This window comes from Lineus longissimus, chromosome 2 (assembly GCF_910592395.1).
Source record: "Lineus longissimus chromosome 2, tnLinLong1.2, whole genome shotgun sequence".
NCBI classification, from domain to species: Eukaryota; Metazoa; Nemertea; class Pilidiophora; order Heteronemertea; family Lineidae; genus Lineus; species Lineus longissimus.
This window is the reverse complement of record NC_088309.1, coordinates 8,824,966-8,852,704: the sequence shown is the minus strand read 5'-3', so window position 1 is coordinate 8,852,704 and position 27,739 is coordinate 8,824,966. Positions and strand designations below refer to the sequence as shown.

Sequence of the window (27,739 nt, the reverse complement as noted above, 5' to 3'; positions counted from 1 at the left end):
CAGATGGCCTTAGAAATGGTGTTTTTTCGTCATATCAAAAGCTCTTAGTCATGTAATTACTTCTTCATAGGCTAATATGAGGAAGGCTCAGGCCTTGATAGGGAGCTCTTCGTTAATAGGGCTGGTGAGCGAGAAGACTCGGTGGGTGGGGGGGGGGGGATATAGTTAGGATGATGCCATCATGGCAGTTGACCGAAGAAGCAGTTGGCTAGCACACAATGTCAATGATTGATGGCGAGTAGTTGGTGGGTGGGAGAGGGGGGATATAGTTATCAAAAGCTCTTAGTCATGTAATTACTTCTTCATAGGCTATAACATGTTCTTAAATGCATGGCTTCAGTATTGCTAATTCTCTCCATCTCCTATAGATGGAGTATGAAGATGGTCTCCCCCAAGGGAAATCTATATCAGTTGCAATTTCCATGTTTTATTTTCATTCATATATCAAGCTCAGGATCAAATTGCGATCTCGTTTCAAGCCCCCCCCCCCCAAGTAAAAGAATATTGAACATAAAAATCAAAAAGAAAACAGGTACTAAATGTAAAAAATATTTTATTGAAGATTTTTGTTTACATAGTTTGACTCGGCATAAAATTGTGCGTATGTTGATGAAAAATGTATCCAGTGATGAAGCAGTACAAGTATTGAGCTATGCACCACAGAATACGGGTTATAGTGAATACAGTGTGCAAAGTCTAGGGGCATGATCTTACGGGATCACGTACAATTGAAAACCTTGTAAATTTGAGAAAACAAAACCTGTTTCACCCTCTGAAATTGAGAAACAGCAGATTTGTGGAGGATAGGAGTGGTCAGAGTGGTTTAGATGATATAAGGAGGGACGTATATTTTCGTGTCTGTTACTGATCTAAATAGTCAAGCAAGAGCCACACCCTCATCCTCCTAATTTGTGAACTTTTTACGGCAATGTTTTTAATTGCACACATTCCCTTGATCTGCGCTTGCTTCAATTTGCACAACAATAAAATGAATGCCACAAATGTTACAGTTTCTGTACAGTTCTGAAAAATCTGCCAGCTAAATAAATAAACATGGAAACACTGGTATCTATGGAAACACCAAAATGACTAATAAAAATGATCAATGGCGTCTTTTGTAAAAGTGATGAGTATAAAATAATGTCGTTTCCTATACCAGCATTCATCAGGGTAGTGTTTTTCAGAACTGTATGCCGACAAAGATTTATAAAATTTCCTTACAAAATCATGACTGTTTGTATCCTGGAATATGTTTACATCAAATTTACTATTGGCGTTGTGGGTGAAACTGCTTATATGTCAAACAAGTCAATAGAATATGGTTAGAGACATGTCATCAAGTCAAGGCAAGAAATATGAAAGAATGCATCACTGCCAGCATGTATGAAATGTATTCTCCAAAACACAAACTATTGCATCATCTGTTTCAAATTTGGTTGCCTTTGATGGGGTCTTTCTTCAATATGCCAATCGGGTCTTTTCTGCATTGATACAGATGCTAGGAATTGGTTGGAGCAGATACTTTTGCATGTTAAAACATACTTCATACCCAATTTATTGGGAATATCTATTTTTACCATTGCCAATGGGGCTTCAACGTGACTTATAAGTCAAGTGAGAAATCAATTGATTCAGTTGAAACTTTGCATGTTTATCTTCGATAGTTTTTATTTGGTGTTAATACAAATAGTAGAAGAACCGTCTTATAAATATGCATAATACTATTATCCAATTTCTGGGTGAATTTGACTGATATTGTTAAGTGTCAGCAAAAATACCTAAGCTCACCTTGTTCTTGTCAGTGGTTATAGGTTTAAGGAATAAAACACCCCACTGGCAGCTTTCTGTACTATAATTGATATCTAAAACTAAGCTAAATGTAATCTTCAAACTGTGTTGTCCAAAAACCAAGGGCCTTGGCAGGGGTTTGTTGTGGCATTCGAGTTCATCCAATAGCATCAATTTTGGTAGAGCCCCAACTGTCATGACAGTGTGGTGTTTATTTCAATTCGAAAGCCTCAAACTTAAACAAAATTTGCATGGAACGTCGAAAGTTCTGATAACTGTCGATGACCATGGTTTTTTCCCGTGATCCAGCATGGTTGTGTGATCAAGTTGGTTCTTAATTAAATGATCAAGACTGCTGCAGCCAGAATGTGGTACAATGCAGTTGACATTGCAAATAACAATACACTTCAAACTAGCCATGTTAGTCGCAAGAGTATCTGGCAATTTTCATCAAAAAAGATTGGTTTTTAATGCGGGAGATAGCTCTTTCACATCAAGCTAAAAAATAATCTAAATGAACCATCTTGTTAAAACGAATTTTCTCTTTGATTATGATCTACCTCAGAGCGTCTCAACTGTTTTTTTGTTTTATAATGAAACATTTTTATTGCCAAAACATAACATTTTGTCTGCATATTAGGTCAATTGGAAGGAGTGGATTTCAAAGATGCATTCCATGAACATGTGTTGTAATAATTTGTCTCGTATTGGTAAACTGTCACTTCTTATGCAGGAAGTATCAATAAGCCTGTTTTTGCTGTACCACAGCCATAACTGATGCAGAGATGTGTCTCACCAGCATTGCATCTAATATTCCACATTTGTTGTACAAGCAAATGCAATGACATTATCAGTCAAACTTCATTACTATCCTTCCATCAGTTATTACAACAGCATAACTTGGAAAAATGCAAGAGTGATTGCAAGTTCACTCTCTTGTCAAAACAACTTTCTGTAGACAATATTCATCAGCTAATAACTTTTTCCACTGTGCCTTGAGAATGCTCACAGGCTGCATCATTAACTTTGAATTTGCAGCCATTCATTAACTTAGAACGTTACGCTGTTCATTAACTTTTTACTTCCTTTGATCTGTTCTATTTTGTTTTTAATTCAGATTTATCTGTAACTTTTCTTTCAACTATTGATTTTCTGAAACTTTGCAACATTTCTTTCAACGACTGATTCCTAAAACTCGATTCTGGGCAGTAAATGGGTAACCAAAGGTAACACTGTCAGGACTTTCAAAGATACCAGAGAGGTTGGGCAGCCTTCTGACTCCCATTCCGATCTCATCTCCGAGTTTGAATAACAGTCATTTTTAGTCATATATTCGATGAATTTAATTGGCAAGCATTTTTTATACCGGTATTGAAATGCCACCTGCACCTTTAAAATGAAATTTTAAATTTTAAATTGAACCTGTGCATAAAATGGAAGTAATGATGCAGTTATTCAAGTCATAGTCCATTACTATACAGGCACACACACCGGTAGTTTATTGATGTGAAAATGTTTGTCAGTTCAGTTAAATCAAAGTTGTCTTTAGACGACTGTTATTCACTCTCAAAGTTGAAGTCGGAGTCGTAAATGATAGGGAACCTCTGTTTGGTACGAAACTGATAATGGGCTATGAATCTCTGATTTATTGATGAGATCAGCCATTCCCTGGCTTCTTGAAACAATGCCTGGTTTTATATCCTTGGGATTTATCCTTGACAGTGCATGAGGGCACATTGGTCTACACTAAGAATGTCAGATAGATCCCTCAAAACCAGCTCTTCATGTGGCAAGATAGACCATTTTAGTTCCAGAATTTGTCACAAGGTGTCCCTCTAGTTCTAAATGACTGTCTGGTGATGGCTGAACCATCCCCATTGGAACGTAGATTTATGTCATTAGCAGTCAACAGAAAACGTAGATTAACGGCCATAGTGATCAAAGAATCAAAGGGCAGTTAATTGCCATTGTAGTTGCTGCTTTTATCGTAAAATCGGATGGTTTTAGTGTTGGCAGTCAAGAAAAAAAGTAACAAATTCCTCCACCCGTGTAAAAGCTGTTGGTAGTCTTCCATTGGATGCCATGCAGCAGTCAAGAAAAAAAAGGAACAAGTTCCTCCACCCACGTAAAAGCTGTTAGTAGTCTTCCATTGGACGCCATGCAATTGTCCTAAAGTTTCGCATGCCATGCTTCCATGCTTCCATGCTTAAATGCCTCCTTGAATGTTGGAATTTGAGGACAGGTAAGCAGGTAGTAGGTCCACCATCAGGGGTTGTTGGCAGGGTGAGTTATCGCGATGTTTAGTTGTCGAGGATGACAGTGAGTTGATTATGTGGATGGACTCTTTTGATGGGTTTGAAGGGTAAATATCAGGATAGTGAGTAGATCTAGAAAGAGAAGAGGAAGAACGATTAGAGTGGAACAACAGTTTTGGTAGCATAGGGAGGTGGTGTATCTTGCAGTAAGTATTTCTAGTGGGCTATAAAGGGCAAAAAGAAATCTGGTAAAACTACCAAAGCTGATCCTAACTCCACAACTTCAAATTCATTCTCATAATTGATTCAGAAGGACCTTGTTCAAGCATCCCGGGTCCTCAGGAAAATTAATAAATCTGGCCACATTGGAAGTCACACTTCAACAGAAAGTTTGCTTGGCAATCAGACTTTCAGTTTAGAATTTGTCAAAGAGCAAACCTTAGGCACCCTGAATGTAAAAAGTTTCTTGTTGCGGTGGTTGTCACAGTGCAATGGGTGTGGCCTCATAGCTCATAGCTACAGTTATTTTGGATGTACTCTAGCATTTTTATACAACCAAGTTTTGGCTATATAATAAATGTCTCTTTTATCATGGTAAGTGGTTAACTGACTTGTCAGAGTGTCCAATGACAAATTCATCACAGTTTTGGGCCGGTTATTGATTAGATGAACACCATGTAGGATCAGAGGGAAGACGTTTTCTATTGGATAGTCTGCATCTCTGGTCTAAACTAGTTCTCAGACTGCTGAGTGTTGACTTTATTGGTTGATTCATGAGCTGTTATTGACAGTTTAGTTATTCTTAATTTGACACGCCAAACCCGACGTCCTGCCCCAGCTTCTCCCCCATGTCATGTTGCTTTGAATAGCCACATTCCTCTCATCCATCAGTGCCAACTTTTCGCATCCTCCCACAGCAGGCCTCTGTATTGTTCCTGATTTCAACACACTTTATTGGACTGTTGGAAGGATCACCGCTGTTTCCATCTCTGCATCCTTGAGCAAGACACTTTATCCTTTGAATGAGGCGTCAGTCTGAGGTTTCCATCCAAGTGGACAGAGCTTGCTATGTTCTCCTGACCCTAGCGGAAAACAGATACTTCAGGTAGTAAACTCAAATGGCACCAAAACCTATACAACATGTAATGAGTTGCAAAATTGCTGATCTGGCTTGGAGAAGGAATACTTGGTTGGGAATCCTCTAACATTTCTAAAGACAGAGCAAGATTCTTCAACTAGAGGAGGTAACATGTGTGACCATCAAGATACATCATATGACATTGCTATCTTTTGTCATGTCAATATAAAGCCAACTTGCATTTGTATAAAAGCAACGTACATTGTTTATTATATTGTTTGCTGTAGAGAGAAATGCAACACCATCACCTGCTAGGGACTTGAGTCCATGAGAGGTGTTGCCGAAATATGGCCTGGTCAATTTGGGAAGGTCTGTTTCGTATCGACTATTGTGGTGGGTTGTAATTGTACTTGCATATACGATTGTACAGTGGAACCTACCTCAGCAGCAACTTTAAATAAATTGACCTTGGTAACCTATAAATCAAGGTGATGCATGCAGTGGTAAATTTGCCGTCTTTGATCCGTATTGAATGTATGTACAGTACTACGTCTTATTTTGTTTTACGAAGCTGCGTATACATGAAACATCCAACCTCTCTCTCGATAAACTTGTTAAATATTCCATCCACAAGACGATATGTGCCAGTAGTGCCTTATTGATATTGGTAGTGGCAGTGAATAACACTCTTACGAGATTCCTCAGCACTCTAACATTTCAGGCCACACAATTTTTTCATCTGATTGACGGCCTAGATTTCTCATTGAAATAGCAAGGGGGTCGGGGGGGGGGGGGTCGCTTGGGGATATTTTTCCACAAGGCTGCTTCTTTTGACACAAGAGTGTGTTTTCATACCTTGGTATTTGTACTTCTAGTATCTCTGCATCTTTTTGCAGGACACTTTTCTTGTGTTGCTCCTTCAAACCTTGAACTAGCAATTGCCACCAAGTGTAGGTGGGAAGGTATAAGTTAAGTTTGGTTCAGGGCTATAGCCTAATAGGCTTATCAGGTCACAGCTTGTCCCAGATTCCATGGCAACTAGGAGTACATCTCACCCTAAATGATATGTATGTCAAGACCATAGGTGCAGAGATCGAGAGCATCACGGTGATATGTGTCTTGCTCAAGGACACTGATGTGACACAACAGTGATCTCTTTCGAACTCATGACCTCCTAATAGTTATAAAGCTCTGTGTTGAATTCCCTCAGTGGTAGGTATGCTAACCCTGAAATATGAAGTAGGCGCTGAGATGCCTTTGTACTGTAAACAATGTGGGTGATGGTATCTAATGTTGAGTTCATCTCAGGCGAAGAAGAGCAGGGGTTTCTGTACATGATCCACAGTGGTTTGTACACATTTCTCTACATTGTGCTTAAACATGAAAAGAGAATTGATTGAAGAAGAAGCTGACATCAAGTAGACTATCCCACCACCTGTTGCTCTTTCAACATACCATGTCCGCATGGGAAACTTGATGTTATAGGATCGCAGGATTCACTTTGTGTAAGTTGAAACAGTCTATGGATTATGCCTTGATCTTGTTGAACTCACCAGACATTGGCACATTTTAGACTATTTTAAAGTACTTACCGGCTTCTCCCCTGACTATTATGGCTGTTGGGGCTATTTTTGTGAAATACAGTGAGGAAGTGGCGCCACTGGTCTTGGCATGGTATGAAATTCGCCACCTTGATATGGCCTCCCCATCGTTAATAGGCCTCTCAATGGGAAGTTTACCATTAGCTTTGGTAGTGGTGTGTCATTTAGTTGCAAATCTTGAACAGTCAAGCAAAATTTAGATTTAAAAAGTGGAATCTCAGCAAAGTTTTGAAGAATTTCATCGATCTCAGTTCCATCAAGTCATCCGATATACCACAAGAATACAAATCTTACGATCACGAAGTGCCCATCCGTTGTGCCGTCTCATTGCTGATTGATTTCATTGATTGCGGCAGTTTTCATGACCGCGCTCACCCTGTCAGTGGAGTGTCACCGAAAAGCTGTTACAGCCTGTTTGTAGATACACATCAAGACGATAAAATACACAAGTTTCACTAATATAAGACAATTTCTGTCTATTCAGCTCAAGTTGGATACCAAGTGAATAGCTGTACGTTGAATAAACAATGCGTTGCGACACAAATTGTTCGATTGTCATGACACATGTTCCTGCTTGGCCTTCGTCTCAATTTTGTACAATTGATGAAGTGGTCTCAGATCGGTGAGACCAGAGTATTTGATGTTCATCGTGGTAGGAATGGTGAAATGATATGGATATCTTGCTTGTCATGTCCTGCCAATGAGATGATACATCAATTTCTTGGCTAGAGAAGTTGGTTTCCTCACATTTCTAATTGAAGATATGTGCGTGAGCTGAAATTATGCATGACGATGGCCAGTGCTTATATGTGGAGTTAGGATCTGCGTTTTTACAGTAGCAATGGCTTTGTTTTAGCTCAGGATCTAGGACTGAAGAAAGAAGTTGTAAAGGTATCGAACCCTTGAAGAGGCGGGGGGGGGGGGGGGGGGGGTACGATATACAAATTGATTATTGCTTTAGTGCGCTGTGGTTGGTACCTTTGTCACCATTCTGTACAGTACTGTCAGTGTTAGTTTCTATAAGTTGAAGCTTTGAACACAAATGGCAAATATTTGAAACAAGATCATATAAACGACAAGGACATTGAAGGTAGGGGATCACAGTAGTCTTGATTTTCAATTGCAAATAGTAAAGTTGTTTTGTATCCATTGGCCTAGTGTTCTCCACTTTTGAAAATGCCTTCAAGAAAAACTTGTTGTTGAGGGCACTAAACAGTGTTCAATCTTGCCGAAAATTATGATGATCGGAAAGAACATCTTTTGCAACCTTTGCGTCCTATCACACAAATGTTGGTGTGGCAGGGTTCGCCTGCCAAGGGGAACACATAAGTGTACAAGAACACATCACATTCCTGACCTTCTCGCAGTGGCATATAAATGGAAGGCACGGAGTCTGTCAAGAGAAAATGAGATGGTTACGTATTGAGTTTAGTGGTTGTCCATTAGTGTGATTAGTAGGAGGACTCGTTAGGCATTCTTGAGGACCATTCTAATACAGTCCGAGTCACAGTTGACTTCGTGTAAGCTGCACAGAACCTACGCTCTAGTGCTGCATAGGCTGCATGCAGCTTACAGACTGGTTGTGTGCCACATCGCCATGAAGGTCCCATATCGTTTGCCTCGCATGCAGGAAAGTAATTCTCCAGTGCGAAAGGTGCTTGTAAGTTGGGCACAGCTCACGCGAAGCTGTTTGTTCTCATAGGGTAAAGCTTTAGCGTTTTTGGTGTTGGAATAGAGCCAAGGAAGAAGAAGATCTGTGATTCACGAACCAGTAACTTGGGGGCAGGAATAGCCAGGACATATATTGGTGATAATAGTTTTGGGAGAGCAAAAGCTTTCACTGGCATGACAGGGGTGTTGAGTAATGAAGCAAGGCTGGAGACAATATGTTACTATAAAAAGAAATTTCTTTGACAACATCAAAGCAAACAACAACAAGCAGGGGAATGTTTGTTGGAGGAAAGCAAGTTTTTGAAGGAAGAGTAGGAGAAGTTACTCCCACTTTGGAACTTAAAAAGGTTAAAGCAGTTGGTAATATTGTGAAAGAAATCACCCCATCAAGACCCCCAGGATTGTTGAAATGCCGTTAGATTAATGTTTGTTATCCTAATAAAGTGTAAACCATTCTTAAGGTCTGTGCACCAGAAAATCAAAATATGTAAAGAAAACTGATTGACTGTAATGTTATGACTTATTCCTATTCTTGAGCTAAAAGGTTTACTCATGCTATTTTGAACTTAAGTTTTTTTGTGTTTTAATTTGAAAAGGTAATATTTCAGTGGATATTAATGCAAGACCAGTGGTAATGGAGGTTTTAGGAAACCTAAACATTTTTGGCTTGCTATCAAACCAGACTGACAGCACGCTATTCAGGACTGATGACAGTTGTGTTACTGTTTTGACTGTAACTTGCGAGTGTTAATTGAGGATCTCCATTTCAGCCGATAAAGCTATCTATGGGGTCCACCTTGGACAACCTTACCTAGCTTCCAGTCTGGCTCCGATCTCCATTTCGTCTATGCTTTGGTCTGATTCATAGCAGTTTTAATTTGAAACAATTTCGTTGCTGAGTTTCACATGTTCAGTTGTTGGTAAAGTGTTTCTAGAAGTCAAAGTACATGTTACTTTTGCATACCTGGCCACCTGGTTCTGGCTGATATGAATTAGGTATCTAACTGGATGAGTATTGCAACTTTTTAAACCTTTCTCAAGAGGAATCTTCAAGTTATCAATGATGCCACCATAACAATCCCTATAAAACATTCACCACAGAAAAAGATGCCATTTTAGAGGTCAAGTTTCCAACATTGACCCACGTGGAACACTTAAATGTCATCTGCACAGCAATGGCAATGTCGTTATCCACATTAAGCACACTTCGTTTGTGACATCAGCAGGGTCAAGAACATGGACTGACGTCACTGCCTGAGTGACGTCACTGCATAGAGTCTATAACTACAGCCTTATGGCTACAAGCAGACTCTTTTAATTTGCTGCATCTGTATAGAGGTTAATGAAAATATCAGTATTCTCCAGAATTGCATTCCAGTGCAGATGTATGCATAAAATTCTCATTAAACTTTCCTGATTTGGCTGTTTAAGCATCCCTGATTTGGTCTACTTAAACCAGCCTTGGTCCAGGGCTGAGAGTCTCTATTGTTGGCCCTGACTTTAGCTAGGTAAGCTATGTAGGTCAAGGCCTACTAATTTAAGGTAAGCCACCAATGCAAGAATATTTTAGATATTTGCTGTTCACCTGATGGTGGTGATGCTATGATTGTTGGCCCTATGCAAGGGTATGTAAAAAAGCATGACTTCAACTTTCTTGATCTCAGTTGGTTGTTGCAGGGAAATGCTAGGTGACTCTGAGAAGATAACAATTTGCTGTGATCAAGCTGTATCTCATGACGAGTAGAGACTAACACTGGCTAATCAACGGGCGTCCGCCTGATCGAGTTTTGTGGCCGCGATAGAGGGGGGAGGTTGACAAAATGATGTATTACAACAAAGGCAGAAGGGAGAAAGGGGTTGGGAGTTGCAGGAAGTTACAGCAACTGATCTGCCTTTATGATTATCGATTATTTATTGTACGAAAATTGCATTCATAAAAAATTTACATTCAACTAAAATTCATCAAAAATGCTTGAGCAGAATATTTGAGGGTTAATTCATTAAGCGCCTAAGTACTCTGCAAACACGTGACTTCTGTAGCTGCGACCTACAACATAAAAAACATGATAATTGCGATTGGAAAGCTGCTTGGTTAAATTGCATTGAATTGTCATGTTGTCATCGCTCTGTCGCATACATGGAGGTTGCAGTGACTGAAATTGTAGTTGCAGAGTGCTTGAGGGATTGTCAAATTAGAATAATTTGCCAGTTTTCATCGACTTTTGTGTACAAATTGCAGTGTTGTGAACTCTTGAGCATGGCCCTTAATATCTCAGTGAACTTTAAAGGCCTACTCTGTTCATTCCAAAATTGAAAATTGAACGTGAATTTGAAATTGTATAAATACATACTGCATATAAATTTAAACACTGCTGTTGTGTAGACTGATATACAAATACTATAATGCCAAGTTTAAGCAAATTTGCGTGCATACTCAACTACGGCAATGTCTATTTATTTGAGCCACGAGAAAATACGCGGAAAATGAACGACGTAGACTTTTAAAGATTTATTGCTTTGAGACATGTAGGATCAAAGCTCAAAATCATTATGCTCATTCTGTGACAACATCAATTTACTTCCTAACAGCATGCAGACAACGAATTAATGAATAGTTGAAAATGATTGCAAATTGGAAATGTAAAAATACTTATCAGATTTGTGACTGGACACTTGGTAAAGCATAAGGAAAGCACCATGCCTATTCTCTTTGAATTGTCAAAATTAGGAGGCTAGGTTGACCTTTGTACAATTGAACATGTTGATGAAGATGGGCTTCGTCCCAAGTCTTCAGGTGTAAGTTGACTTTTCCTTTGGGGATTACTGGAGATTATACAGACACCCCAGAATATTCTCATGTCTTTAATTTTTGTGGATTTCAAATAACATTGATTCAGACAAAAATGAAGCAAATTTCATAATCCACGAAAAAAAGGGGATTTTTTCCTTCTTGTTGATCTCAAGGAATGAGGGGAAAAAATGCTAGCTCTGACCAGGGCTTTGATGTTGGAATAGGCATAATGTTTTCCCAATGAGTATTTAAAAAATACAAAAAATAAAAACCCTGTGTCAGCAGTCACTTACTGTGTGTAATTCACAGAACGAGTTATCCCGCACCAGTCGCCCGTTTCCTAGGCGACCATTGCACAAGTTCGTCGAATGCGTTGTCCCCTCTTGACAAAGTCTGCAACCAACACGTTCAAACATTTGTGACGACATTTGCATCTGGCCGAGTCCTCCAGGCATCAGCGGAAACGAAGTATCCATTTTTGATTTGTTTTTATCACAATATTTGCACAGAAGTTGGCGGAGGACGTTGAATTTATTGTCGACGAGTAACAAAATGATAGGGTTGAGGGCGCCGTTACTCCATGCTATTAAGGTCAAGGTTGAATATAGCACAGGCGGCATTTTGAATCCGGGATCGGCCAATGTGATTATAAAAAGTGGATACCACGTAAGAACAAATATTACCACTAGAACAGTATAGCAGCGCACTCTACTGTAGGCGTCTTTAACTAGCCTACGCACCTGGTGTGGAGGGAGACGATGGTCATTTGGATGTTCGTGTAGTGATGACCGACTTTCGCTGAAATGGTTGTGGTGTTGAGTGTTGATGTTCTTATTCAACACCCACACATAATGCATGGCCGCGATGACCGATAGTGTCGTCACAACCACCCACATCACATACACCACATAACTGCGGATTTCTCCATAAACGAAAACGCACTGACTTAATATCTGATTGTAGTTGAAACTCCCTCCTACTATTGTTGGACCCAGGTGCAGGATTAAACTCCCGGCGTATATCATCACCAAGCCGAAACCTATACAACAAAAGTTCCCTTTTGAGGATGGCCGCCCGAAAGTCTCCTCCCCGAACATGTATGCCTCGGAGCAGATCATAGCAACGAGGTTGAATACGAAGGATGAGATGATTATCACAAAAGATCCACCGAGTAGTTCACAAAAATGTGGCGCTTTATGAGTGAGGATACTTAATCCAAATGGTATACAATACGCACATTTGATGATGTCTAAAATACTCCCGTGAATGATAAATGCACTTGTCATTTTGCGTAAGCTCTTGCGAGCGAAAACCATGAGGATGATCAAGGCGTTGAAAAACATACCGGAGGTGGCCATAATGAAGAGATAAAATGCTTCGCTCTTATCCACGTTTTCATGCACTGTCGAATTGTAGAATGTAACATTGTGACCGGCGTGTTCTGGCATTTTCTAACTACTGTTTTTCGGAAGCTGACAGTAACAACACCTGCTGCTGGTTGCAGTGACTACTGCTTATTTATCCATGCTTTGTAAAGCACTCGTCATTGTATCACAGAGTCTGGTGTTTGATGGTGTATTATGCACTGTAATCGAGTGTGTTTCAATGGTCAGTCATATACTTTTATCCAATAGTTTTGAGTTGGATAGTTGCTCACCCTTTTTTATCCAATAGTGTTGAGTTCGATAGTTATTCTATAACTTTTATCCAATAGTTTTGTTAATGTTGAATAGTCACTCGCCCACTTTTATCGAATAGTTTTGTTTGAGTTGTTTCGTTATTCACCCAACTAATCCAATCCTTTGTCTCGATAATATGTCATCCTCTTCAATGGTGCTAATTGTCAGAGTTAAGAAATAATGCAGTTTAAATACCACCTCTGCTATCTTGCAAAAAATCAAACCCAGCTAGGTAGTGTTCTGGCTGTAAAACTTATCATCCAGTAACATTCCAAGTGTAACAGAGAATCGAGTCGACTTGCATAGTTTTTGGTTGCCTGAATATTAATCCACGGTTCTCAATGCCTAATATTCTTTAATTGAGTTATGATTTCAGATCGCGCGGAGTGCATCAAATTGTCACACGGCATAGGTTTTCCAAGTAATATCAGTACACTTCAGAAGCCTTCAGTGTATTTCCAAGCATTGGATCTGGGCCTGCGAATTTGGTCGTTCCTTAAAACTACTTGATAGCATGCCTGGTTTTCCGACATCTGTTTGTAAAACGTGTGTACAATCGTGGTGGGTATGTCTGTTGGACTGCCTGGCTATCGCTTCAACAAACATCTGGAAAAGATCAATTACACATTGTTAGGTGATAGAAAATCAATTCAATTTGACGTGTTGTGATTGTTAATAATCACTTTGGTTATTTTCAACTATATTCATCTCAAGGATATTTCTCAGTTGTCTGAAATGAATCTGCTGGAAGGCATGGTGTTCTATTCTGAAAAGAAATTTATTTCTTACTCAGATTCGAATCCAGTTGAGTCATTTCTGTCACTGCTATCTGTGATATAGCAGTGTCAACATGATGATTTTGATTAGAAAGTGGCTGCCAAGTGGTTTAAATGATAATCAATCTTCATGTTGTCATGGCTATATTGCATATTGTAGTATCAGAAGTGACGTCATTACAAACAAATTCCATTTTGGACATCAAATTTATGTCATTGACCCACATGAAGCACTTTGTTGTTGGTGCAACAATGGCAGTCATGAAGTGTGTTACACCAACAAAATCATGGCACGCATGGCACACAATGTCAGTGACATTTTTAGCTGGGTCAAAGACATAGATTGACATAAAAATGGATGCCCAAATGACGTCGCAGCACAGCCTCTATAATGGATTAAAAACACAACACATGGCACCTCTGTACACCAAGATAAGAGAGACGATGGTAAATCGAAGAGATGGTCAAGATGTAATAACTGAGCCCTCCCATGATCCACCACCACGCCAAGGACACAACTTGACATCCAAAGCACAAACTCTGTAATGGAGTGACCCACAACTGCTCAAAGAGTTCCTTTGCGTTGCAATTGAGACCGTTTTCTCGCATATCCAGTACTGCCAAAGTCTCCCAATGAGCTATAAACACTTGGTATCGATGTTTCTCCGTGCAATTACCAAGGCATCTAACACTGCTGTGCTCAGGACCAGGGTACTTTGTCTTGGGAGTTTTTGGCTGCGAAAAACCTAATAAATGTGTCGTAATGATCTTAGCATAGCATGAACGAGCATTGTGTTTTTCCCAATGCAATTAGCAAGGCATCTAAATGATGCTGTCTGTGATACTGGTACTTTTTCTCCTGTGTCTTTAGATTAATGGGCTTGGATGCGTCTTTTTCACATCTTTGAGAAATGGGCACAGCTGGAGTCACTAGATAGTGTGGATGCTGCATTTGGTGCCTTAATAGATGTCAAGAACATCAATAGATACTGTGACCAAGTAATGTTTGCAACTGTTCCAGGTGGCAGGTCAATCTCATCTTGTTTCTAGCATGTTTTTCTGAGCACTCTAACACAAATTGGAGTCACTGATCAATTTTTAACTGGGTAGGCCTTAAACCCGATATTTACCGGGTGCAGTGAAAGGGCTCATATATCAACCATTGAGTTTGGGCAGCAAAGACAAATTTTTTCTACTTTTGGCATTGTGTACATTAACAGTTAGATATACCATCTGTCTCCCATCATACTGACAAAGTCACTGTTGCTGTGATTCTAAAATCCTCTCTCCTCTTCATTGTTTACCACTAACTTATGACCAGCAGCCCTCAAGTCGAGTACCATATACTTTCACTCCCAAGTCACTGCATTGCTGCTCAAAGCGCCCGGGTTGCCTAATTCATTTTGTTTCTCAATCCATCAAACAAGTAAGATGAGCTGTAATTACAAATCAATGTCTTGAGGTTCTTTATAACTCTCAATGGCTTTAATTCTTCTTGATGTACGGAATGCCCGTTGTTGGAAGGTTACTGATGAAACCCGCAATGAAATCATTGAAATGAAACAAAATGAAATGAAATGTATTGTATAACCCAGTACAATATGCACTCCGCTTCAAATTAGGTAGACACTTCAACACAGTAAGCAGTTGGGAGACAAGGGATGACACATACAGTTTGTGGTTGGCACTTTACACTTGCACTTGAGCTAACTGATTGCTTCATATTACCCAAATTGTGCCATACACAACTGCAAATGTACATGAAAGTTCCAATCTCACTGTTTATTTCACCTCCCTAAGGCAATGTCAAAGCCTTGGGGGTCAAGATGGCAAATGTGGAAAGACAGGTACTCCTCCCCTTCAGTGTCGGACATCCTACATGCTTGTGACGGGAAATATCTCCATGGATTTCATGCTTGCCTATAGGTTTGCAATACTAAAACCATCATAATGTGTAGCCCATAGCAAAGTTATGCAGATCAAATGCAATTAAGGAGAATAAAAAAGTAACCCATGGTTTATGTTACCTGCCTTTGCATGAGTATTACTGTAAAATAAGCTCATCTTGGAAGCTTGAGTGTACCAAGTTATGTACAGAGCCCAACAAGATGATTCCAAAGAAAACCTGATTTGACATCCTGTACATTTCATGCACATGAACATGCACCCAATGTACATGGTATCCTGGCAAATTTGCCTTGGAATCAAACGAATGCTAGCAAGAGTAGAATAAGAGTAAATATTATTTCTGACTTCTAGAGGCAATTCCCACTTCCAAGGACTTGTACCTAGCAACGATTTACTAATAAACCCAAGTGGATTGTCTCAGTTTATTCTTGGCTGACAAGTTTTACTTAGTATTTGTTTCAATAGATGTATGCCGTATTCATCAGTACATCTTGTACATGTAATGTTATTGGAAGCACAGAGATATTTTGCACCCAGTGTCAGTACATATACCACCTATGAATTCATAAAGCGTCTCTGATATCATCATATTGTTCTTGTATTCAGTAACACAGTTTTGCTCACCTATTTCTGAGGTACTTTTATCCTCCTGTTGGTGAAATCTCTTCTCGTTTCAAGGCGGTTACATCATCTGGAAGAATCAAAGAAGACACTACATGAGATAAACTTGCTTGCATCATTAGCCGCATGTACACCACCTGAAAATGGACCACCAATCTTGGTTCGCGAACCAATGCCGCACCATCGAAAATCCACCAAGCGCGTACACCAGCGCTGCAGCTAGTTATAAAATCCGGCTACAGATGGCGCGCAAACAATAAGCAGAAAGCGCCATTTCGAAAACGCCGCCTGGAGCCAACCATCTATCTAGCTAACTGCCGATCCATTTGCGCGTACACCACGACAAAGCCGGGCGAATTTGGACCATCAAGCTTGGTGGGACAAATTCGCCCGGCAATTTGTATCGGCAATGGATTGCCGAACCAATTTGTCGCGGCAATGTGGTGGTGTACGTGCAATTGGTCCACCAATATTTCGTGGTGTAAAGCGCAGCTAATGTCAGCATCAAGCTCAGTTTAATTTCCATTCGGTTTCAGCTCTGTTGAATGGATAGCACCCAGTTGAAGTTTTATCTCTTAGCGCAGACAGGTTAACACACATTCCTTGTGTTGTATTTGCAAGCTTTTTACTCACTGTAGACAAGTTAACAGCTTTTCACCACTTCCATGAAGAACCTCCCTGCTTTACATGCTGCTATCTAATCATTACAAGTAAGCAAGGTTGTTGAGGTGTAAGAGGTGCTTGTAAACCATGAATGAGTAGAAGATAAAAGAACACTTCCACAGAATGCTACAGTCTATTTCCTGATTGATCGGCACTGCATGTAAAAAAAGTTTAAAACGAACATTGCCAGGAAACTTTGGAATTGTTTTGCTTCAAACTGCTTGGGGTTTTCTTCACTCATTTCCTATCAAAGGTTGCCCTTTTTCATACCTTCCTAGCATGCAATGATGAATCAGCTTACTGAGCCCTTTCTTGTTAACTCAATGTAACATTGCAGCAATCTCAGTTCATTTCCTTAAAATCGAGCTAAATCGCATGTAATTTGGATCTTAACCGATCAACCCAGGTTAAACACAAGGATTTAAATATCAACCTCCCGCAAAGTAACTTAAGTTTAGTCTGCAGACTTGTGCCAAGGTGCCAGGAACATACAGTGTTTCCTGTTTGCTAATGACTCAACAGCATACCCACACAGGATATTAATTCACTCTTCAGGTTTACCGTTACCGGTTTGCCAACCCCAAGCAAATGTAGCCTTGGCAAAGTTCTGTTTGGTGTTGTTTAATATTTAATTTGTTTCCTTTCAAAGGCATTTTAGGAAGGTGTTACAAATATTGATCGTATGAGTATTTTCTTTTTCGATAGTCTGTAGGCTGTGGCATTTCAACCAGTCTTTTGTTTTACTGAAGTATGCAAAGTCTTGGGTAGAAAGCTTCAGGGAAATACTCGGGCTTTAAACATTTCTGAAGGTGAACATTTAATGATGACTTCTGCTCAAAGTCTGTTTAAAGCATTATCAAATTGAGATGATCAACATTTTGACTGATCTTTCATGAGAATGGTGCATGGCTTCTACTTGTATGCCAGCTTTTCAGCATTTGCGCAAAAATATCCAAACACTGAGTAAGAGATATTTTGTTTTACAAGGTAACCTGGTGGGGGAAGTTGCTTGATTGCTTGAAACAATACTAAGAATGTGTTTTTTCTTTCAAAAGGTGGAAACTATTGGATGAGATTACATATGTCTGACTGTGCTTTGACTGGATATCCTTGTTACACTTTCACTTTTTTTCGTATTTCTGTAATTTTGTCAAAGAGAGAAACATCCTCGCGAAGAAGAAGAAAACTTCAGAAGGAAGTTCTGATGAATCATCAAAAAAGGCTGAATACAGACCAGACAGTGCAAAAATCAGTTTGCCGGATTTTGTTGCCATGAAGAAAAAAAAGTGTGTTGCCATTCTCAGACCTATAATGGTTATTTTATCAGTTGTAGGTTGTTTCACTGCTTAGGTATTCCCATTGATAAACACTTGGTTGTAAGAGCCTAAGTCAGGATCGGTGAGATTCTAGAAGTATTTGCAGTCCAATTGCTTTGCTGATAGATTCGAACTTTTCAACCCTAGCCAAACAACATTTTTTCATGCACTCAGTAGAAGCATGCATTTTGAGTATTTGGTATGCTTTTGGTTTGAAGAATTCATCGAACTTAGCAAACTTGCACATTTTGGTTGCTCATTTGCTTAGTTTGTTCTAGGTCAAATGAACTGACCCATCAACTCTCATCTCTGAAATGAGTTAGGTGATAGATAGGACTCTGACTACAAAGCCGTGGTAAGAGTTGCCTGCCACCACTGGTGAACAGATTTGGGCTAGAGGTGCATTGTGTCCCCATCACTGATGCCATGTTTTACTGCCCTAGTCTACTGCACAGTCCTCTGATCTCTGCAGGGTTGTCTTGGTAAGATGGGTTATAGGTCCAACAAGATACTCTAATTTGAAGAAAATGTCAACCAATCGGTGTAAAATGATGATGAAGTTGATTGTGGTGTGCACTTACCATAAACGAAGGTACATCAATTACACGGATGATACATGCAATCCATCTGATAAAGCCAAGAAAGTAATATCTAGCCCTCTACATTTGTCTGATTTTCATACCAGTCATGTTCCCCCACAACTTTCCACCTTATGGCACGGATATCACCTCCGTCCACCTTAATATCCCTTGACATGAGTACATTGGCGTATTCCGGTCTCAGCTTATGAGATTACAAGCATTTAGTTCCTTTCCATGCAATGATTTTGCCGTTTCACAATATCTCTCCCACAAAGGTTAATAAAGCAATATTAAGCCCTTTGCACGTGCGTGTTTGGTTTCAAAATAATGCCAACAGAGTATTATGTGTACAACCAAAAGCTGACATGACCTATCGGCATATAGATGTATTGTTTAGTTTTATGTATCAAGTTCATGCTAATAAATTAATGTCAAATGTACATATTCATGTGTATCAAATTTATGCTAATGAATTAAAGTCAAATGTACATATGCAAAACGCCTTCCAGATTATATATTCAACGACGGATGTTGACCTGGAAATGTTCAACACAGTCACATGAGTTGGTATCCGGTTCAACGATGGATGTTGACCTGGAAATGTTCAACACAGTCACATGAGTTGGTATCCGGTTCAACGATGGATGTTGACCTGGAAATGTTCAACACAGTCACATGAGTTGGTGTCCGGTTCAATGACGGATGTTGACCTGGAAATGTTCAACACATGCAGTCACATGAGTTGGTGTCCGGTTCAATCTTGTTATCATTTAATATTCATGTTTAGTACTACCATAAACTGCTAAATTCTTGCAGGAACTTCATTTTTGCAGATTTCACCAGAATAAGCTCCAGGTTTGACGACATAGACGTGTATGCATTCTCAGCAATGAACTATGTCACATAAATATAAAAACTATAAGCCAATTTCCAGACTAATCCAACAAAAAATATTTCATTAAGTAGTTTCATGCTGTAAAAGAGAACTTACTCATGTGTTGCTGCACAAAAAAACAAATTACATCTATATGGGTCTGATGATATTGTTATCAAACGCAGTGTTCTACAATTCTAATGGACATATACTCCCAGATGCTTACAAATATCATACATATTGAAATGGCAAATTACTGGTGTCACTCGTCATGTTTTTATGGCTCTGTTGCAGGTCGCGACTAAAATTGCTTGTTTGCATGGGGCTTAACGTTCGGTTCTGGTCTCAACCAATCGGGTGACAAGTACCCCTGATAGCTTCCTGACTTTGACCAGATAGAACAAGCTAAGTAATGAACCGGTCGAAGACATTGAGAACATGTCAATGGTCAATACCGTCTCCATGAACCGTAGGGCAATGTCCTTCAGGCAGCCACTGTATCTGACGTATCTAAGTAACATAGACGACACGCTGTCAATACGCTTTGCCTTGGAGGCTTCCTGTGGCGAATGACTGAGAGACCAGGATCACGCCACCAATTAGGGGCATGGTCTGCAAAGAAAGAGGTCACAGGAAATGACATCCTTGGCAATATCCCCTGCAGTGAACAGAAAATTGTGTGAGTGTGAATATGTATTATCATATTGATGGCTCCCTGCCCCTAAATCAGTTTTTGAGCATTCTCAGGAGAGGAACTAGAGGCTGGTCCAATGCCAGGCTCAGAGGGTTGACCTAATCCCCAACCAATATGGTAGCCCAGAGAAAGGATGGGGACTTACTGGGGTATGATCAGGTCCAAGATCCCTGCAGCTGCTTTGAACTGTGATCAAGTTGCAGTGCTTGTTGTATACCATCTGACTCAACGGCCTCTATATGCCTATATATCGCCAGTGAAACCTTTCAATGCCTCTCAATAATGCTGATTGATATCATAGCTAGGTAAATAGATCTCTCCATGAGTGCGTTACAATGGAGGACAAATGGAATGTAAGCGTACATGTGGAACAGCTGATCAAGATCTATTGACTGGCTTCGCTGAAATATAGTGAACTTGTGTTCGCTGAAAAATTGATATACGGCGCCAATAGCTCAGTGAACTTAGATTGTGGAATTGGAGAGCAACTCATAGATGAGTGCATTAACTAAAAGATGAGTTCATTCTAACATACATCAGGGTGATGTTTTGCGATTTCGTAACTGAGGTTCACAGCTGTGCTTTAGTACAATAGTACCTGGTGCTCCCTGCGCGGTGATGGATACATATATCAATGCAGCCTTTTGGCATGCAACATAACATAAAAGTACACCTAGACTCAGAAGCCTTTCTTTAGCTCACAACCTTGGCCAGGAGATCAAAAGCAAAGATGAGGGAGAGAGGAGGTAGCAGTCCTGATGTCCAATTGTAAACAAGGTCTCATCCTGATTCCCTACAGACAATTTAAGTGAATCCCGAAGCAATTTTCTGGCCCCAATCCTGCCAAAATATGGGTTTCTGTCCCTAAAACCTAGGCCATTTTTTGGTCCATCCCGACATACCACAAAGATGAGAATGATAGGATGGCATGAAAGAATCAAATCTGCCCTGCCCTGAAGTGTCATCCAATGTTCGGAAAAGTAGATAAATTGCCCCCCTTAGTTTAGTGTTCCCAGCCAGTAACTGCTAAAATATCACCATATCGAAGCCATGGAAGGAACAGATCACATTTATCATCATATTTTGCACTATATTTAACTACTGTTTGGGTTGTCAAAATTTTGGTCAGAAAAAATGGGATGCGACATGCGATATCTCAATTGCATCTAAGGAAGCAGCGGTGTCATCAGTTTTTGACGCTTCTTTGCTTGGTGTTGCAGCACGCCAGCGAGCACTTCTATCAAATGATAATGATGGTGCCTCGTTTTGCTGGCAGCAGTGTCGATTTTTTATCAAGATAGAGATGATGCTATCAAATTGTTTCAACAGTTTCTCTTTCTAAGTGTTGAGCCCATCTTGCCTTAATCGCAAGAGTTAGAATCTAGGAGAGGAAACGGGTCATTACTGTTGGGGAAATGGATAAGGAGTCGCTTTTATTGGTTCGTTAGGAACAACAAAATAGGCAGCAAAATTGTTTAGAGCAGGCAAAGGAGTTCAAGGTCAATACTTCTAGCGTTGATTGGTGATTACTAAATTAGATAATGGCTCCCATGTGCAGTAAGGGGGTTGAGGTTAAATCGACTGTACTAGACCAGGCTATGGCATATCATAGTGTGAGAGCTGGCGATAAAATGGCTACAGGGCAGCCGTCTTGAAATTTACTTTCTTCACAAGCCCTGCGAGGGATGCTGGGATAAGGGATTCTGCTTATTAAGTCCCCAACTTCTGGCCCCGATGACATCAGGGCCAGCCCAGATCAGGAGGCAGTTGTTGTTTACTCCACCAAGAAATACTTTTGTGGTTGTAACTGACTTGGGCAAGTGGAGTACAAAGTGTTAGAAAGATAGGAAAATGATGATTGTGGTACTACCTTTTGATGACTTGTAGTCCTGTCCAGATATGCCACCGGTATATACTTGCTTGTAGGTGTAGGCAAGCTGTTCTACTCTCAAGCATGTGGCTTTCAGAAAGTTAGCTTGTTCAAATTGCTAAAGTAAGCAATACTGAATTATATGTTTACGAAATGAAAATAGCCCATTCTTATTTAAGTAAATCAAGATCATGTAGGCCTACACGTTGTTGTGAATGGTATCTTTACATTACCCCCACTGGAGAGCTTTGGGTTCATTTAATGAAATTAAGCACATACTCTCAACAACTTTTTTCAAAAAGGGAATTGGTTGTGTTTAATTTTGTTTGTCAACATACCCGGGGGTCGTGTACACTCCACATTTTTCATGGACTTAATGATATTTGTAACAGTCAATTTATTCCCTGTAACGACTTGATTGGGACAAAACACTTTGAAAGAAGTTAAATGGATTATTGGATTTGGACAATGCCAAGTCTCGATTTGCTGTGACATGTTTTTTCCTGTTTTAATTGTATCAACTCCATGTCCCCCATTTACTGCCCAATGCCTGTTTAAAGTGGGTATGAAGGAAGCCTTCTGAAATAAATAAATAGAGACAGATACTCAAATTTCATCGATCTTAAATTGTTTGATTCACAGAAAAGTAAAACACAAACATCGTCGGACTGGATCAGCTTCGGGATTGATTCGGCAATGTTTATCTAAAGAAAACTGCTCATCTCCCCAGAGAATGAAAGAAACGTGTTGTCTGGGGTTACAATGCCGACATTGATTACTGTCGGTTGATCTATTGGTCACTAATAGAATACAATGTTCCCTAATGGTCTATAGATTGTGGAAAATTCCAGACAGCGGCTTTTTTTTCTTGATGGACTGAGAAATAGTCAACATCAACTTCTTTTTTCATCCACAAGAAATTATTTCGTTATGAATGGAATTGTTTATAATCGATTTTCAAATAGCAAATGTCATTTTACAAATTTAATATTACCGTATTTGTGAAATCAGCAAATTCTAAAAAATATGGTGGTTAACTTTATGGTGATGCACATCCACAAAGATGCACCGGTTCATGTAGGTAAATTCCTGTCTAAGCGCTATTCCATTGACCCAAGACATCCACCCAGAGAAGAAGGTACCATACTTAAATACTCTTGATGTCTCCCTTGACAGATGTAGCATTTATTACTTTCTTTTGATGAATCAAGCCGAATTACGAGAAATTTGTATTTGATTGATATTGGTGTCGTGATGCTTGATCATCGAAATGGTTGTACCGTTCTCCGCAGACATTTGTCCTCTTTGATTGGTCCATTGACAATCATGTTTCATCGGGGATGTTGAATTTTGAGGAAGATCAAATAAGCAGTGGTTGGATCCATTCTCATACTGGTATCATCATCTTCTTTTCTACGTTTGCTCTCGCCTTTATGAGTCATTCTCCAACGAGTATTACACTCTCAGAATGTGTAAGAGTTTTGGTCTGGTCTTGGACCAATTATTACCTGTATACTGAACTTCAAGGTCATTGTGGTGAGTGACCTTGAACAAGACACTGTAAGATTCTTATCGCAAGTAAGAGTGAATTAGACGGGTACCAGTCAAATTTGAATGATGAACCTGCTATTTTGAACCAGCATCACATTCAGGGGATTCATCGTGTCACCATGTGCAGTACTTTCGTAGAAAGACTGAATTCTATAACCAAACCATTATACATGATACCTCTGGTACCAATCCATCTTGGCAAACAGCTATCTAGGTCAAGAGAAGACCACAGGCTCCCAAGAGAGGCTGTTCGCTCTTTACAAATGATGGCTTCAAAATCAATTAGCTTAGATGCAAGACTATTGGAGCTTGGGAACCAATGAAGGAAGCGCCGCAAGGAAGAAAGCATTTGGCGGTGGTTGGACGCGACATATTGGGGGAGTTATAAGTTTTTATGGTTGATGTGTTGGGCGGCAGGGCACATCCCCAGCTACTCATCGCCCAATTTTCACTATGTCATTACGATGTTATTATGTTACTGTTGGTAATTGGCTGTTTGGCAAGTTCAGAAAGGGCGGTGAACAACTTATGCTGTTAATGCGTAGTTCTGAATATATTGACACTTCTCTGTGGCAATATGGCGCCATCTTCTCTGCAGTCTGACAAGTTATTCAGCGAAGTTGAATGCTACATGCATCAATAGTACTACAAATCAACCTTGTGGCCTTGATGCGAGTCCTTACCCAAAAGTATTTGGCGGGTGCAAACACACTAAATACTCATGGAGTCAATGCTGCTGGCAGTAACAGTTATGGTCGACAGTATTGGCAAACACAAAATCTGACTGATTACCAAGTTTGATTCAGGGACTGCAGTCCATCATCAGTTCAGTCACCTTTGGCAATTTGTTTGTCCTCCTATGGTAGATCTGCAAACATTGTCTTTCAGTATAGATCAAATCATAATCCTTTCATTGTTTATGTTAGGAGCTGATGTATTGTTATTAGGATAGTGCTCCTCGATCATGACCACCGTGACATTCTGTAATTGTCATTGGGTAAAAGTACTTTGGGAAAGAGTGATTGAGGACCCAGTTGAGATTAGGATACTCCATCACCGCTGGAGTAGAATCAAGCAGACACTGAGGAATCCACCATCCAAGATCATCCATTTAGCTCCGTCATGGAACCCACAGGAAAAAAGAAAAAGAGGAAGACACAGGAACTGCTTAAGATGGGACCACCAGCTAGAGTCACCGGTCTTAGATTGGTGAAACTGGAGTATATCATTATTGGAAATCTGCGAGTGCTTCATTCCCCAAGTAGCTACTTCTAATGTTGACTTTGGTGATAGCATTAGAAAAGAACAATTATTATGAATATTTACTCCTTGCTGCCAAGTGGCTCATAATAAAAGCAATACCAGAGCGAGAGAGCCACTATACCGCCTCCAAGATACTCCATTATGCAACCTAATTTCTTTCAAGAAAAGATGCGTAGCTGGCCCATTTTCTTAGTGAAGATGAAAATGTGTGCAGTACATGCAGGATCCCAGCATCAGAGCATGCAGTATTCCCCTCTCCTTACTCCTCCCCCCGGCCCCACAGGGTCTTTCCTTGACCATCAGTATCCACAGCTAATTAACCGCCTAGCTCAGACTGACTGTCGGGCCGTTTGCTTTGTGGGCATTGATGTTTGCCAATTATTTCCTCATGAGTTCATGAACTTTTACTTCATTACTTTGATTACACCTCCAAATCATATCAAACTTATCAGATTTCAGGTAATTTGTTATGATTTCCAATAAGCCAGCCACTGTAGTCATAGTTCTAAATTAGATGAATCACCTTTCAGTTCTTTCACTGTTGCGAGCAATTTTCGCAATTTGGTTTGACACTGGTACATCTATCTATTATTCATCTTGTAGAAATCAGGACTTCTTATATTTTCAAATGGACTATAATACTGCCAGGCTGCTGTTTGCAATCAGAAATGAAATGTGCTTTCCATATGCATCAGAATAGATGGAAAGATTTCTTATAAAAATGTCATGGTTTGTCATTTAAAATACAAACTACTTGGTCAGTTATGCAAAATGGCATTACAACACATGACCCATTAGTATCTGTTCCTGAATACATGAAGTTCAACCATCATTATCTATTTTGTATCAGCAGCTGATTCTGATGTGCCTCTAGTTCTCAGATCTAGAACCTGCTATTTGTATTAAATTCCTCACCAACTAACCAATAATTTCATATAATGAATCTTACCAATAATTGCACTTATGATTTATTTGCACAACTGCATCCTCGTAAATCCATGTGTTCCGTAATGTCCAATTGAGCCTCGTACGCCTTGGCACTACAGCATGCTTAAAAATCAATTACAGAGTACAGAATATGTTTACTGTACTCTCAGCACACATCAGAATAGCGGACCGAAAAACTTAAAGATTCACATACTCAAGTAAAGAAGTATGCATTTTGGATTCCTCAACATCAGAAACTTACAGTGTCACTTGCTATTGGAATGAAAATTGAAATGTAAGTTCTTAAGCGCTACGTAAGTATACTCTCTTCAAGTGCTTTACATTCACTTCCCAGCCTATAGTCAGAAACCTTTCTGAAGAAACCAAGGAGGGCATACTGCGCTACTGACACTTGGCCATTTCAGGCCGGTTGAAAATACCAATGGGAACTACGGCAAAGCCACGAACCCAATATCTTCCGGATAAGTTTTAGGGCTGCAACGGAAACTGTGCTGCCGTTTTCAAGAGGCCCTACACCTTGATCACCAAGAAGACCAGGATATGCATATTTTCTCGAACAATATCGGCACACTTGCATTACCATTTCTTCCTCTCAGTGTTATACTATAGGCTTGAGGTGCAGTTAAGCTTCCCTCAGGTTAACATTTTCATGTATTAACCCTCCTGTTCTGTCATGTTGTCTGAAATGCTTCAGTAATTACTTATAGATGTAGAGCAGCTTCATCCAAACCACTGAGCAAATGCTTCTGCAGTCCTATGGGGAACTGGTGTTACCTCAAACAAAGTGTTTTCCTGAAAAATACATCCAGTCTAACAAACCGAGTCTCAAATATGCAGTTATAAAGATATGCTGTCAGCTGTACGCTTCACCTCCAATCAATAAGAACAGTTATTCCATTATTGCTAACAGCTAAAACACTAAGAGAACCATTATTGCAAAATTACGGATTCCTGGTACATCTTAAATCAGAGGGAAATTGAGGAGAACAAACCAATTGATTACATCTAATAAAGCATGCCCACTGTACACCGTGTTTACTCCAGAAACCAATTCAGTTATTCATGGTGGTTAATCTGATATGCGTAGCAGTGTATTCTTTTAGATCTTCTTGATGACAACCAATGAAAATGCTTTGAAGCAGGCACAGTCCAAAAAGGGTCGGGGCGCCCCAGCCACACACCTCCCTATTCGGAGATAGATGTAGAAACTTAGAAAATGTCTTTGAACGTACTTAACCATGGATTTAACTGTGTTGTGTGACGTGCGGCGCTTTCCCCATTTGTTTCAACACTGGAATCACCCCTTTTGAAGAGTGCATCTTGCGGGATCAGAAGGATATCTCAAAAGGACTGCAGGTGGCCAGATCTTTCTGAGCCTGTCGAAAACTCATAGCCTTGAGCGCAACCTACATGTCAGAGTTCAGGAGTATAGTGAAAACCCAAACTTGACCTTGGCAGGTTTGACCCTTTCACTGAAGCTGGACTTGACCTAGATACCAATTGCACCAAACTTCCCTTTCAAAAAGGAACTCAAACAAAATGATGAAATTTGATGGAAGAAATTGAGTAAACTTACCTGTTGCGTAATCACATAAATCCTACAGAGCTGAGAGATCCTTTTGTAAAGATTGACATTCTCATTTGTAAAGTCCTTTATGTGAGTCCTAAGGAGGCATCTACAAAAGCTAAAGTGATGCTGTATTACCGGTACCAAAACTAAAAGTTTCAATTTGTGTATAAAGTTGCTGCGTAGTGCAGGGGACTAGTGTGATCTATGGGAGCTCCTCTATAAGACGGTATTGGATGGTTGG

At 39.9% G+C, this 27,739-nt stretch overlaps 2 protein-coding genes across 5 annotated transcripts in view; one reads left to right on the top strand and one right to left on the bottom strand.

Annotated features, from left to right (window-relative positions):
* Nucleotides 1-27,739, top strand: part of LOC135482527 (protein MTO1 homolog, mitochondrial-like) — a 41,916-nt gene that overhangs the window by 3,836 nt on the left and 10,341 nt on the right. The gene's annotated exons all lie outside the window — the stretch shown is intronic.
* On the bottom strand, nucleotides 537-27,739 carry LOC135482526 (uncharacterized). 2 transcript variants are annotated; one of them, XM_064762624.1, is made up of 4 exons: nucleotides 27,505-27,739; nucleotides 16,172-16,238; nucleotides 11,478-13,469; nucleotides 537-4,175 (listed from the first exon to the last, which is right to left on the bottom strand). In XM_064762624.1, exons 3-4 carry the CDS (start codon nucleotides 12,630-12,632, stop codon nucleotides 4,158-4,160), a joined length of 1,173 nt encoding a protein of 390 aa, XP_064618694.1. In that variant the 5' UTR covers nucleotides 12,633-13,469; nucleotides 16,172-16,238; nucleotides 27,505-27,739; the 3' UTR covers nucleotides 537-4,157. The 2 variants fall into 2 exon arrangements, with proteins under 2 accessions (XP_064618694.1, XP_064618695.1); XM_064762625.1 differs by lacking the exon at nucleotides 27,505-27,739 and adding an exon at nucleotides 18,729-19,092.

Excerpts from the sequence above, each read along its gene's own strand:
- LOC135482526 (XM_064762624.1), bottom strand. The coding sequence starts at position 12,632 with ATGCCAGAACACGCCGGTCACAATGTTACATTCTACAATTCGACAGTG.